Consider the following 15,299-nt stretch of genomic DNA (forward strand, 5'->3'; position numbering starts at 1 on the left):
ATAGAGGAGCCTGTTAGGCAGGGGATGGGGTAGAGATCAGGATGCTGCTGAGTGAGTTGGTGGGAGAATCTGATAATGACTTCTGTCTATCACAATAAACTCTGATATTTACCCTGAAAAAATAATGAACCATTTTTTCCACTGATTTTCTCCTTTTTTTGTTCTTATCATAATAAACCCTGATAAGTTCCTGGGAAAAATAAAGAACAATGAAAAGTTCCTAATTGTCCACAATGACACCAAGATCCTTTTCCTAGGTGGTGACTCTTACTGTGGAACTCAGCATTGTGTGCCTGTAGTGGGGATTGTTTTTCCCTATGTACATCACTGTGCACTTTGCCACATTAAATTTCATCTGCCATTTTAGATGCCCTGTTCTCCAATCTGATAAGTTCCTTCTGCAGTTCCTCTCAGTCTGCTTGTCTTATAACCACTGGGGCCAATTTTAAATGTCATGCGCGCGGGGTACATTTGTGCACGCTATCCTGCGCGCACAAATGTACACCCGATTTTATAACATGCGCGCACTGCCGCGCGCATGTTATAAAATCCGGGGGTTGGCGCGCACAAGGGGGTGCACACTTGTGCACCTTGCGTGCACCAAGTCCAAGGGGAGCCCCGATGGCTTTCCCCGTTCCCTCCAAGGCCGCTCCAAAATCAAAGAGGCCTTGGAGGGAACTTTTTTTCAATCCACCCCCTCCTTCCCCTCTCTTCCCCTATCTAGCCCACCCCCCAGCCCTAACTAAATCCCCCCCCTACTTTTGTTTCTGAAGTTACGCTGCCGGCCGGCTGCCACTACACCATACCCTGGCACAGGCCGCTGTGCAGGAGGATTCGGGACTGCTCTGGACCCGCCCCCCCCCCGGACCGCCCATTTTTGAAAGCCCTGGAACATATGTACGTCCCTGGGCTTGCGCGTGCCACCGAGCCTATGCAAAATAGGCTCGGTGGCACGCACAGGGGTAGGTTTTCTGGGGTTATGCGCGTATCCCTTTGAAAATCTACCCCACTGTGAATATTTTTATGTCATCTGCAAATGTGATCACCTAGTTCTTTAGTCCCTTTCCCAGATCATTGAGTTATGTTAAAAAGCAACAGTCCCAGTACAGATTCCTGGGGCACAGCACTATTTACCTTTCTCCATTCACCAAGCAGTGCTAATATATTTCCTGATTTTTGCCCATGAGCTAGCTATATTGTTAGAATGCAACCAGGGTCTAATGAGAGAAAATGTAATTGAAGGGACAATCATTTATAGCATTCACTTAAAAAAAAAAAATCTTCAGACCAGTGTAACTCTCTCATCAAAGAACTAACCAAAAGGAAACATTTCATACATCACTATTAGAAAACTATATTTTCTTGCATTAGATACATTAATATGCTGTTTTAATTATTAGAGAAGTCTGTGAATTGAACAGTTATAGCTTTTATGAGGTTTTAGTTGACAAAGTTCCAATTTTTTTGTCAAAACAAATATGTAATCCTGCCACACTGCATGCTAGTATTTCTATGAAGTGCTGATATTATACCAAGCACAGAAAACTAAAGCTCTTTAAAAGGGAACCAGTAGTAGAACTGATGCTAAAATATTCACTTTACATTAGCATTGGTGATTAAAAAATTACCTCTGAACTTTTATTGAGAAATAAAGCTCAAATGAATATTATAATGGCTTCAAACAAATGCTTTCAAACTGATCACGGCCTGTTTAACAGACCTGTCCAAAGAAAAGTAAGAAAATGATAGGATATTATTGATTGGCAAATTAATCAAAATGAATGTATTGACAGGATGCTCAAATGTCTCTAATGAAATAGACAGCCATGAGGGCCTGGCATCTGCATAGTTTTTTAGATAGTACAGCACTATTGGTTGCGTCAGATATTGGAGATCACATAATCTCATTGTTTTCCTTCATTAACTTTAGTTCCTTATTTGTAATACTTTTTATTTAATGTTTGTGAAATTTCTAAATGGCATGGAATTTACTAGTAGCAAAGTAATTTGTTACTTTCTTTTAGTTTGGATCCATTTAAATATGCAGTAATCTTATTATTTTATTTGGGATATAAATTATACATCTTTAGAAAATACCTTGAATGATAGCTGCAGTGGACGTTAAAGCGCACATTAAACATCATGTAAATGGTCAACGTAAAGCCATGATACCTATAGAGATGTGAGCATAAGCCACATATTATGATGTAACACCATGAATTCTGTATTTACATTCTTTTTTCCTTTCCCCATTACAACTACTATACAGCATTTATAACATTCAGTAATATTGGAGAAAGCTAAGCATAATTTTGCTTTTACATTAATTTACACTATTTTTTACATTTTATCACAAACTCAGGCTAATCCCCTCCATCTGAACTCCTCAGACTTTACTCTGCTTGTCAAGAACCCCATTACAACCTAAAGACTCTATACAACTCAACTAGTATCTCACAAGGGAAACTCACATCTCCGCAGTGATAAAGACCTCCTTTATACACCAACTCCAGATTCATCAATTGTGTAACTAGTTTGAGAACCACGACCTAGCTACTGTTTTATAATCACTGATCACCAACTGCATCCACTACTGTAACTCTCTATCCCATGGCATTGCACAATACAATCTCAAACTCCTCCAGCTTTTACAGAGCATGGCAGCTCGACTTTTGGTAGGGGCCAGATCTACCAACCTGCTGTGCCAATTTTGTGTCGTCTACACTGGCTCCCATTTGAGAGGAGGGTAAAATTTCAAACACTTTACTTTGTCTTCAAAGGCATGAATCAAGTTACTGGCCTCTAACCATGTTTCCCAACTGCTGCTCTCCTACACCCCCTAAGAGGAAACTGAGATTCTCCCAATAGCTACATCTATCCTCCCCTCCACTGGCTTCAGCTGGACTAATATGCCCGGGACTTGTCTGCACCTGAAAACTTGTTCTGGAAAAAAAGCCAAAGCTTGGCTGCTTAGCCAGGCTTCCCAGTAGACTCCACACAACAGACTCATCCTCTAGTACTTGCCCACTGGAAGTATTTCCGACTGCTTTCCGGCTACTCTTCTTAATATCTTTTAAACCGCTGGTGTTTAACTTACTTCTTATCTATATAGATGCAATTTATACCAATGCATTCTTTTTCTTATTCCAACCTAATGTACCCAGCTTCTTATCTATTTACTTGCGATCTCCCTCACATCTGTATCTCACACCTGTGTATCCATTACTTATGTACTCAGTGCAAAGCATTTACAAAGCTTGTCAGCTCTGGTGTCAAGCTGCCATTTCCCTTGTAAACTGAATACACCGTACATGACAAATTACAATTTTTAAATATCTGGACTAGTTTATGATAGATTTTTCAGAATATTAACTTGCCTGTTTCTTGATTAATGCTTATTCCTGTACCCATTGTATTTTGTTTTAAAGTCTTATTTTTTATATTTTTGTACTTTTTTGGAATCGTGTATGCATCTTTTATTAGTTGGCCCTGTTACATTTATGCCTTTCATATATTAATTACTATGATGCTTGTCTAAGGTTCTGATGAGAATCCACCAACCAGTACTTCTTTATGGTAGATCAAACCAAAAACAAGGAACTTTCCTAAACTTTAAATGTTAATATTGCCTCTGGCATTAAACATGACAATGAAAAGTGGGAGACCTTCATGATCTATATTTGTACTGACAATTATCTAAAACATTTTTGATAGTTAATGCTTTAAAATAAGTTAATTGTTTTGTTTTTTTTTCTTTTGTATTAGCAATAGATCGACACCCAGCAATCATGATCGGATACAACGTCTCCGACAAGAATTTCAGCAAGCAAAGCAAGAGGAAGATGTAGAAGACCGGCGACGTACCTATAGTTTTGAACAACCATGGGTGAGTGCTTAGATTGCCCTTGCTCTGAATAATGACCCAGAGCTTTCTATAAGAACAACCACTTCAGATGTTGACCATGCATCATTGAGCTGAGTTCCTGTGACCCTTGAACCTCTGACCTTAATTTTATCTCCATCTGCGGTCTACCCTTGCTAATTCAATTTCATATCATGCCAAGCCATCTGTCCTTCGCTTTAAAGGATATCATTTGCTCTGTGACTAGGCAGAGCATAGTGTCATTACTCTGTCTAAAGTATCCTGTTCTGTAGTTTGTGTCTCAGTGACAGTTGTGTAAATATGAGTGTTGAAGTATGTAATTCATGCCTCAAAACTAGGAACAACAAAATAATGTGAAATTGATGACATTTTTCCTTGAATGTACTCGAGGACTGTATAAATAGTAGAGCATATTATATAAATAGAGATATAGTAGTAGAGATGTTGTACAAATAATAGATCATACCTACTATAGAAAAAAATCAGTTTTTGTACAAAATGTAAGAGTGCTTCTAGTGTGCAGAGTTATATTACTGTTTGGGTTTATTTTGATTTTTTTTTTTAATTAACTTGATTATCTTGCTCCTCAAATACAAAAGGAGTACACATCTGAATTCCTGTTCATTCTTCTACAGCAGAATTTGGGCTAATTATGCAGATCTGCCATGCCATTTGTTGTTTATTAAATCACTTTAGCTATATTCTTAAATCAGAATAACTGACACTGCTGATAAGCATTCCTGTCTAGTATCCCAGGTATCAAATATGGGAGTCGTTTTAAAAGCCATTATGGTGGATAAAACAGTGGTTTTTATATATAAATGGCTTGTGACAAACTTACACTGGGTGTTTGCAGGTAAAAGTATGCACAGAATGCTATTTTGCACATACTTTTCCCCACACTGAATAGAAGTGTCCTAGGGGATGGAGCTTGGGTGGGTTAGTGTTTATATTCATTCTTTTTGATTTAAAAAAATATGGGGCAGATTTTAAAACCTGCGCACGGGCGCAGATTTGTTCGCGCAACCCAGCGCAAACAAACCTACGCCCGATTTTATAACATGTGCGCGCAGCCGCATGCATGTTATAAAATCCAGGGTCGGCGCACGCAAGGGGGTGCACAATTGTGCAACTTGCGCGCGCCGAGCTGCGCAGCCTTCCTCCATTCCCTCCGAGGCCGCTCCGAAATCTGAGTATGGCATGAGCCATACTCAGGGTTCCAAGCCGGGAATGGTCATAGCTAAATTAATTTTGGTCTAGAAAGCACAATTCTGTAGATGTTTATGTTTGCTATTGTTGGTTAACTTTGATGGGTGAATATAGAAGACAAAACATATTTGCACATAGTTTACTCTTTTAGCTCTCATGGCCTTAATTGCATCCATTTGAAAATATGATTGTTGTACATGTGCAGGAGGAAAACAAAATGATAAATGTACCTTTAAATGAATTAGCACAGCAGATCATACTTCCTGGGAAATTTTCAACTTTTTATTTTCACAGGACAGTGTAACACATTTTTCAGTGAAAGTAAAATGCTCTTTGTTTCCTTTTTCTAGTGCCAAACAATATAATTTAGTATTGTAAAGAATTTTCTTTTGATATTTGCTTTAGTCTTTGGTGCAAGAATTAGTTTTGGCATGTTTCCATTGGGCTGAGTGTACTGCTTGTTTTCAAAGTGAGAGACTGCGTCATTTTCTTGGGAAAAATCTGTGAGAAAATTCTGCACTCTCAAAGGCTGGGAATGTAACTATTGAAGGTCATGGACCAGACAAATATATCTTTTTTTTTTTTTTTTTTTAAATATTTGTTTGTAAAGATGCATAAAATACAAAGAAACCCAAGAATAAACTAAGATATATGCATAACAGTAAAGCACAGCAAAAAAGTTGGCATACTACAGTGCATCCAAACTTTTTAACATACAATTCAGAAAACATGTTGGAGCATTAACGAACCAAAAAACAAGAGAGGAGCACTGCTGCACGCAAACAATCAAATAAACCAGGTGAATGTGCAGGATAATTCAATGTCCACACATAATTTTTAGTGAAGGGATGTATTCAGTGTGACGCTGAATGTGAAACCAGTTACAGAAGAAACAAAGTACTGTTTGTCCCTCCTGACGCAGCCTCGTGGCGAAACACGGGTCCATGTCGGGGGACCCGCTTTGAATTATATCCTGTTATAACACTGTGTAGTTGCCGTTTCAAAAGAATACATTCCTTCACTAAAAATGATGGGCCGGATTTTAAATGCCCTGCGCGCGTAAATCCGGCTGGATTTACGCGTGCAGGGCCCTCACGCGCCGGCACGCCTATTCTGCATAGGCCGCCGGTGCACGCCGGCACACGCACAGCCCCGTAAGTCCCGGGGCTTCGTAAAAGGGGCGGGGGTGGGGCGTGTCTGGGGGTCAGGGGGCGGGACCGGTGGTGTGGCGCTGGCCCGGGGGCGTGGTCGAGGCCTTCGGACCAGCCCCCGGGTCGGGTGATGGCGCACCAGCAGATTTACGCCTGCTTTCAGCAGGCGTAAATCTGCCAAGAAAAGGTAGGTGGGGGTTTAGATAGGGCCTGGGGGGTGGGTTAGGTAGGGGAAGGGAGGGGAAGGTGCGGGGGGAGGTGGAAAGAAAGTTCCCACCGAGGCCGCTCCAATTTCAGAGCAGCCTCGGAGGGAACAGGCAGCGCGCGCTGGGCTCAGCGCGTGCAGGTTGCACAAATGTGCACCCCCTTGCGCGCGCCGACCCTGGATTTTATAAGATACGCGCAGCTACGCGCGTATCTTATAAAATCCAGCGTACTTTTGTTCATGCAAAATTATAAAATCTACCCCTATGTGTGGACATTGAATTTATCCTGCACATTCTCCTGGTTTATTTGGTAGCATTAACGAATACGCACTACAACCATTCATTCACATTCACACACCACCAAACTAAGGCTCAAACTGTAATATATCTTATGCCATGGTTTAGGGTTTGGGGGCCAGTTTTACATGCATGTCCCTGTTTTGCAAAATATTTTATGTACACATACCAGGAGATACGCACATACTTGTGCACTTTTTAAAATCCGCACAGCATGCACTGCCCTGACTTCTGCACGCATCTCCCACCTTTGGCGCACACAGGGCTATTAAAATTCACCTTATATCTTTTACAATCAAAAAGTACATGCATATGTGCTGACTTCATTCCCCCCGCCAGCATGCTTCTGCTCAGTTTCCATAAAAGTGTACGCATAACTAACTGAGTTACAAGTGGATCTTTATGCGTACTGGGCTATTTTGGTACTGCTGTTTTCACACACAGAACTGGCTTTTATGTGTGTAAATGGCTTTCAGAATTTCTCCCTTAAACAATTTACAGCAATTTCACATTTGTAGATGCGTAGCTTTAAAAAAATGTTGTGTTTGACATTGAGTTTCTGTATCTTGCATGTAAAGATTAGTTTGCGCTTTTAGTCTATTCCCATGGGGAAAGTGTTTACATCCACCTTACAAAGACAGTGTTCAACTGATCCTAATTATCAATTTTGATAACATCCCTAGCAGGAAGGACAAGGACCAAAAGAACCACACCTTTAGATTATATTCATGGCCAGAAAAGGGTTGACGAGCTATTAGTGCGACAGTGTAAGAAAGTTAGCTCTGCTGCTGTTCTTGCCTATTGATCTGAAATGAGTGTTTGTTTCCTGCATCAGTGGAGCAATATAAAGCAGTAATATCTTTAAATACACAAGGACTGTGCAGAGATTTGAGTTTTGTAACTCACTGCCTAAAATAATCTTACTGTTTCTCTGTCACCTTATCACCCTAACGTATCATCCCTCCTCCTTTCCCCCTTCCCTTCACACTATCATTGTAATGTAATCTGGAATGCACTTGTATTTTCTGGCAATGTCATCTTTTACTCTGACCCGTCCATTCTGGGGCCAATGTAAAAAGCCGCACTGAGCCTACCAGGTTTTTTTTTTAATTCTTCTTTTAGCATGGGCTTTTTAGCGCTAACCTTATCCAGGTATATAATTATATATATAGGTATATAAATATATAGGTATATAAATAAAAGTTGTATGATTAGCACAGATGCATGCAAACCCCATGTAAACGAAGGCATTAGCTATTACAGGGCAATGCAGGGAGCCACATTTGCAGTGAGACATTTTAGCACGTGTTTTCTAATGTGCGAAGCTTAATGCCTGGGTCAGGGGTAAAAATCAAGTTACTTTTCCGGTGGCCATTGATGTCTATTCTGTGCCCTTGTGGTGCTGTGTATAGGTACTTCTCTGTGGCAAATATGGATTGCGCATGTTTTTTTCTTAATGGTTTGGTGCATTTTGCGGATGAGCCAAAGAATTAGAGATGCTGAAGAGCAAAGAAGAGAGAGGGAAGCGAGAGAACAAAGACGCTTTATTGCTGAGGAAGTAAGGATGGTGCCAGAGGAGCAGGTTTTCTTGGCGCAGGCCATTCGCTGAAGGGCACACAGGCAGTGGATATTCCGTCTGAAGAAAACACTGCTGTGGTTATTGGAGACAGATGAGGTCCAGGTGTATAGACCTAGCTCCAGGGCAATTCTTTCTCCCTATAAGAAATCAGAGATAACACTGATCCTCTAACCAGACTTGGTCATGTTTCTCAGTAGCTTGCATTTTCTTGCCACTGGCATATTCCAGAATGCAATGTCTGTGGTGGCCATTATGGATGGTCATCGTTTTCAAAGCATTTCATCCAGGTACTGAGAGCTATGATGAAATGGCTCAGGGAGTAGAACAGTTTACAGTGTGGTGGGAGATGAAGCGTGCTTTTTTTCAGTATAGGTGGCATGCCAAATGAAATGGGTGTGATCGATTGCACCCCTCCCCACCCAGGATAGAAATGGCATACCATAACATGAATTATTTCTACTCCCTGAATGTATAAGTTGTGTGCAAAGCACAAATGAAGATCCTCAGTGTGGTCTCCAAGTTTTCCAGATGCTGCCATGACTCCTTCATCCTTGCACAGTCAGTTCTGACTCAAAATTTCACAGAAGGGGAATACAGCAAAGACTGGCTGCTGGGTAAGTTTGAACTAGAAGTCATATCAAAGCGTAAGCTCTCTGGGCTGGGTACAAAAGCAAAATAGCACACACTTTCTAGTTGATGTTGGTAAAAGTGCATACCATCCCAATATGCAATCAAAATATAAGCTCTCTGGAGTGGGTACCCAAAGCAGAATAGCACACACTTTATGGTGCACAGTGCCAAAAATGCGATTTATTCTGCTATATATGTAAGCTCTCTGGGGTGGGTACCGAAAGCAGACTAGCATGCACATTCTGATGCACAATAGCAAAAGTGCATGCTATCCCACTATATAGTCAAAATGTAAGCTGTCTGGGATAGGTACCAGAAACACAATAGTGCACACTATTTTGGCACCACACATCCCTTTTCGGTTCAGCCACTTTTTAGTTATTGTGTGTCATGCCATGGTGTGCAGGAGATGCTGGTTATGGCTGCAAAGCATAGTTGCTCATGCCTCTGGTTGTGCCATGTACAACAGCAGAAATCCACTATAATGAGGCGCACGCAAGCAACAGTACGGTCATAGAATGTACATTTGAGATTTTGAAAAACCATTTTCGCTGCCTTGAACACTTTCGAGGTGCTCTACAGTATTCACTTGAGAAAGTTGCTGATGATATCGTGGTGTGCTTTATGTGCCACAATATTGCCCTACGGCATGGCATTCATCAAGACATGGTTCCGGACCTGGGGCCTGAGCCGAATATGTGCGCACCAGCCGCAGATGGCGATAGTATGTCAAGAGGGAATGAGCTCCCTTGCAAGGACATAGCAGACTATTTTGGATGTATGTTTTTACATGGGGTGGGGGGAGGGGGCCAGGTGATAGGGGTGGGGAGGATTGTGTGGAAGAGATGGTTTGTCTCTTTTCAGATCAATGTGCACCACCAGGAAGATGAATGGCAAATACCTGAAGAAATAAATGTAGCTGTTTATTTAATGTACTAGTTTAAATGTTTTTAAATAAAATAATATTTGTATGACATGCTGTTCTTGTTCTTTGTCCATGTTATACTTTGTTATCACAGGTCTGAGGTTTCCAGGACACTTTTGGAAACCTCTGGCCAAGGATGCTGGATCTGTGATTCCACTTTATCATGAGCCTGTCATCTTTGGGCCTGAGGTTTCCAAGCTAGCTTGTAAATCTCAAGCCAAAGATGCTATGCCCATGACACATTTCCAACCTGAAAAATCCACAGCATAAGTAAAATTTTAAGAGTGTTTACTGAGCTTCAAAGTTTGTGTAAAGAGCAAGGTTGCATAAACAGTTTGCTATTAAAGGTCCATAAACTTGGGAAGCATTGCAAGATGAATGCCGATAACCTGGCAAAGCAGACAAAGCATTCCCATCTGAAGGAAGAGTTGGAGATGAACCACCACCAGCAAAACAGCAGTAATGAATGCCAATGATGCATCTGCCCATGGCATGCCCGGTGTCAGCAGAAGGAAAGGAGACTAGTGTCAGTGGTGGAGAGAGCAGGGGCAGAAATAAGGCACTCGAGTGGGAGAAGCATCAGAAGGAAGAGCAGGAACGGAATCACCATTTCTGCAAGCAGCAGGGATGAGGGCCAGCAATGCACGCACCTGGAAAAATAAAAGTGAGAAATGCAAATTGGGAACATAGAGATTGACTGTCTAATGCCTCACATGGAATCAGCAAGAACAGTGCACAGAAATGTTGGTGCATATGTACTCATAGGAGAAGAGGAGACTAGCATAGGTGGTGGGGTGAGCGATGACAGAAACGAGGTGTCCAAGTGGGAGAAGCATCAGAAGGGTGAGCAGGAGCAGAACCACTTTCTTCCAGTCCAGCCACAAGGTGATGACCTGCAAAAATGGGGAAAAAAATGTGAGGGATGAAAGTCATAAATACTGGCACTTGCTGACACCCCAGAACCTATAATAAAAGCAGAGTTGACAGCATTCACAGCATATCCCAGTTGAGCACCGATGAGCCAGCAAGGCGTATGCAAGTACTACTTGCAAACTCAGTTTCCATAAGCACAAGAGTGGAAACACCATTCCCAGCAGTAGCACAAGGAAATGGAAGGAAAAAGTGAAGAGCAAAAAAAAAAAATGTTTTAACTAGAAGCATTTACTAGCAGAATCACAGTGACATGTAAGAAGTAACACATGTATACAGAGGAAAAACAAACCTTGTAGATAGTTATCAAGCCCACAATCACAGCAGAAGAACACAGGGTCCCATCAAGTTCCCATGGGGATTGCTAGGAGCTACAACATTGGAAAATAGAGCCTCTCCCACCATGTAGCACTAAGAAGACAATGGAGTGGGGAACCCCGAAATGATGGCAGACTATACCATGGTTGTCTTCTAGCTGTAACCAGATACTTATGACACCATTCCAATTTGCCATTGTCAGAAGATATTGGTTGTTCAGGTGGTTGTTTGCACATTGGTGGTCCTGCATGGCAGCTGACAGCTAAGATCAAGCACCACAAGGTATCCTGGATGAGTCATAGATGGTTAAGCGGCAGAGCTGTGCACACTCTCATGAACTGTCACTGTTGCTGCAACTAGCCTGGATATGTGGCATAGGCTGCTGGTCTGAGATAGGCATTGGTGATCTGGCATGGGTCAGGTGGGTTCAAAGAGTGGCACTTGTGGTCTAGCTCTGACACTGGCGTCAGATGTATATCACAGGTGGGTCTCTAGAAAACCTGAAAGACAGCTATGTGCCAGCAACAAATCACAGAAGAGGTCACCTTTGGTCTCAATTCTCAACCATTTGGGAACAGAGAGAGAGTCATCAATGGTCCAGAATGGGGTCAGGTACAAAGAGCGTCATTAGTGTTCCAGCGTGATATCGGGTCAGGTCCAAAGATTCATTGGTGGTCCAGCGTGGAGTCGGGTCCAAGAAGAGTCAGGAACAGGAGAATCATTGATGGTTCAGATTGGTGGATACTTTCTTGGAAGATATGACTTCTATCCAACTCTGCTTGGGGAGCTGCTGCATTCCATGGTTTCAGATTTAGAGGATAAGCTTGCCTCCTGGGGGAGCATGAGCCCAATTATATGGTTAATATCGCATACAGACAAGTCAAGGCCTTGTAGGACATCGTCATCAATGAAAATCTAACCTGATCCAATAACATATTAGAAACATAGAGACATGACAGCAGAAAAAGACCATATGGCCCATCCAGTCTTCCTATCCATCCAATTAATGTAATATATTTTCCTTAGAGATCCCATGTTTTCTTAAATTCAGATACTATTTTTGTCTCGACTACCACCATTAGGAGGCTGTATCATGTATCCACCAACTTCTCTGTAAAGAAATATTTCCTAAGGTTACTCCTGAAGCTTCCCCCCTTTCACCCTCATCTTATGACCCCCTCGTTCTAGACCTCTTTTCCATTGAAAAAGGTTCACCATCTTTGAGATTTTTCAATGTCTCCCCTATCTTGCCTTTCCTCTAGGGTATACATGTTTAGATCTTTAAGTCTATATTACCATATGCTTTAAAATGAAGACCACTGACCATTTTAATACCTACCCTCTGGACTGACTCTATCATGTTTATATCCTTTGGAAGATGCAGTCCCCAGAACTGTACACAGTATTCCAAGTGAGGCTATACAAGGGCAATATCACCTCCCTTTTTTTGTTGACCATTCATTTCCTTATGCAGCCAAGCATCTTTCTGGTTTTTACCATCACTTTATCCACTTGTTTGGCCACCATATGATCATCAGATTCAATTGCCCCTAGATCCCACTCTTCCTTTGTGCTTAGAAGAATTTTGCCTCTAATACTGTACATTTCTCTTGGGTTTTTGCATTCTAATTGCATTACTCTGCATTTTGTAGCAATACATCTTAGCCACTAGACCATAGAACATTCTTCGAGTTTCGCTAGATCCTTTCTTATGTTTTCCACTCCTTCCTGGCTGTCCACCCTGCTACTGATTTTGTTATCATTGGCAAAAAGGCAAACCTTTCCGAACAACCCCTCCATTAGGTCACTCACAAAAATGTTGAAAAGAACCGGTCCAAGATCCAATCCATGAGGTACAGCACAAGTAACAATCCCCTCCTCGGAGAAAACTCCCATTTACCACTACCCTTTGTCACCTCCCACTCAGCCAGTTTCTAACCCAGTCAGTCATTCTAGGATCCATACCAAGAGTGCACAATTTATTTGTGTGTTCTGTGCGGAACCGTGTCAAAGATCTTGCTGAAATCCAAGTACATTACATCTAGTACTCTCCCTTGATCCAGCTCTCTGGTCACCCAACCAAAGAAATTGATCAGATTCATTTGATAAGATTTGCCACTGGTAAAACCATGTTGCCTTGTATCTTGCAATCCATTGCATTCCAAAAATTGCACTATCCTCTATTTTAGCAGCAATTCCATTAGTTTGCTCACCACAGAGTTCAGACTAATTGGCCTGTAGTTTCCAGCCTCCTTACTTCCACTTTTATGAATAGGAACCATATCCGCCCTTTTCCAGTCCTCCAGAACTACTCCAGACCGTAAGGAAGCATTGTGTTCTCTTGCAGACTGGACTCTCTAAGACACCGGTAAATTTCTTTCTTCATGCTTTCGATTTCTGGGTGTATAGCCATCCATCCCACAGTCACACTAGCTTTGATGAGTTCCTGACTTGCAATCAGTTCTGCTGCAAGTTGGTCTACCATTGTGTCTATGGTGGTGAGAGGTGCCTCTGTTGGTGGGACAGTGCTGTGATCTTGAGCCCCACCGCCCAGAGTGGTGACTGGAGAACTGCCCATACTGATGCCTGGTGAAGCTAGTACATCCTAAATGACTGTCATTGATGTGTCTGACCACTGGAAGATCTCAATCATCTGACTGTCTTTCTGTGTTTTGGATACCAGCATTTTGATTGCCAGTTGCTGACTGTCATTGAGTTGTGCTTCTCTTCCCATGGAAGTTGGATCCTGGGGCTGTATCCTCTCAAATTCCAGCTGGTTCCCTTCTGCCTCACCCTCTGTAGCAGCTCCCCTGCCTCCATAAGCAGATAAGCACCTGGAAGAAAAAATTTAAAAAATATATATCTGTGGTGAATATTAATAAACTATTACGTCCAACAGTCTTCCTTAGCCCTCTTCCCACCAGAGCTACATTCCCTTCCCTACTCATCTTCTCCTGCCAGAGCAGGAGCATCATCTGTATCAGTGCCACTATTGACACCAACAACAGAATCCAGCTGAAGAGTCCTCCAGACCAGCTCCTTCACCAGTGTTAGCTGCATATCGCATGGTGGGCCTCCTCCTTCCTGGCACTTGGACTTCACAATCAGTACTAGCTTTGTCTAGACAGCTGTTCTGGTGTCCTACCAGCAATGCTTTACCTGATCCATGATTCTGGTCTTCAGTGACAAACTGCTGACATACTTGGCAATGCCCTCCAAGATCTTCCTCTTGATCTTTCAGGATGTCTTCTGCCCGAACAGTGCATTTTGCTTTTCACAGACCCACTGCACTAGAAGGTCCTTCTCTTATTTGATGAATCACACATCACGTTGATGCAGCTTCTCCTCCAGCTGTAGGCTGCTGGTTTCCACTGCTCATCACTCTTGGATGACTGATGTGGATCCCTACCTCCCATATCACTACTTCCACTCACTGCTCCTCTCCCTCTCCTCCTACTGTAACACCTCTATCCACCTTCTTTTCTTCCCTACACTAACTGCACCCTCTAACTGCTCCTCTCTCTCTGCCCAGCTGCCAGATACCACTCTCCTCATCCAGCTCTTGCTCCCTGTCTTTCCCTCCTCTCCCACTTATGCATGCCACTCTCCTCCCACTCCAGCTCCCCTCCCACTCCAGCTCCCCTCCCTGCTGCAATCTATTTACCTATGCACCACACTCCTCCTATCCTCTCTGTCACCAATCACTTGCCTGGCATGCTCATCCATTCCCTCACTCCCATCCCCCTCTGTCATGCTATATTCCCTCCACAGCCACAAACACATACTTCACTCTTTCAGGAACCTACACACAAAAGTGGACAGTACCAAAGACAGATGGTCACAGACCCACAATCAGATCCACTCCAGGGATTCACTCAAGAACACAAAAAAAGTAAAAAAGGATGAGAAGCAGCACCAAAAGACACCAAGCAGCAGTCACAAAGCATCAATCAAGACCATCCACCATCATTGCTACACAAAGAAAGCTTCCAATGCCTAGTCCAGAGCTCACATAACATCACCTATTACTTACAGAATGGCCCTAGAAAATGTTGCCTTTTATTTCCCTGAAAGGAGCAGTGTTCAAGAAAACTGGACATCTGTGAACTGTGAATCACTCCACAGGCCTGTTGTGGGAATGAGTAGTGATTCCCACAGGCCTAGAGACAAA

The 15,299-nt window shown here is 42.4% G+C and overlaps 1 protein-coding gene across 1 annotated transcript in view; it reads left to right on the forward strand.

Moving 5' to 3' along the window:
- Nucleotides 1-15,299, forward strand: part of PARD3 (par-3 family cell polarity regulator) — a 1,467,145-nt gene that overhangs the window by 1,389,706 nt on the left and 62,140 nt on the right. The window contains 1 exon segment of the mRNA XM_029588581.1: nucleotides 3,766-3,886. Within this exon segment, the coding sequence (XP_029444441.1) occupies nucleotides 3,766-3,886 (121 nt within the window).

Source organism: Rhinatrema bivittatum, chromosome 2, assembly GCF_901001135.1.
Source record: "Rhinatrema bivittatum chromosome 2, aRhiBiv1.1, whole genome shotgun sequence".
NCBI classification, from domain to species: domain Eukaryota; kingdom Metazoa; phylum Chordata; class Amphibia; order Gymnophiona; family Rhinatrematidae; genus Rhinatrema; species Rhinatrema bivittatum.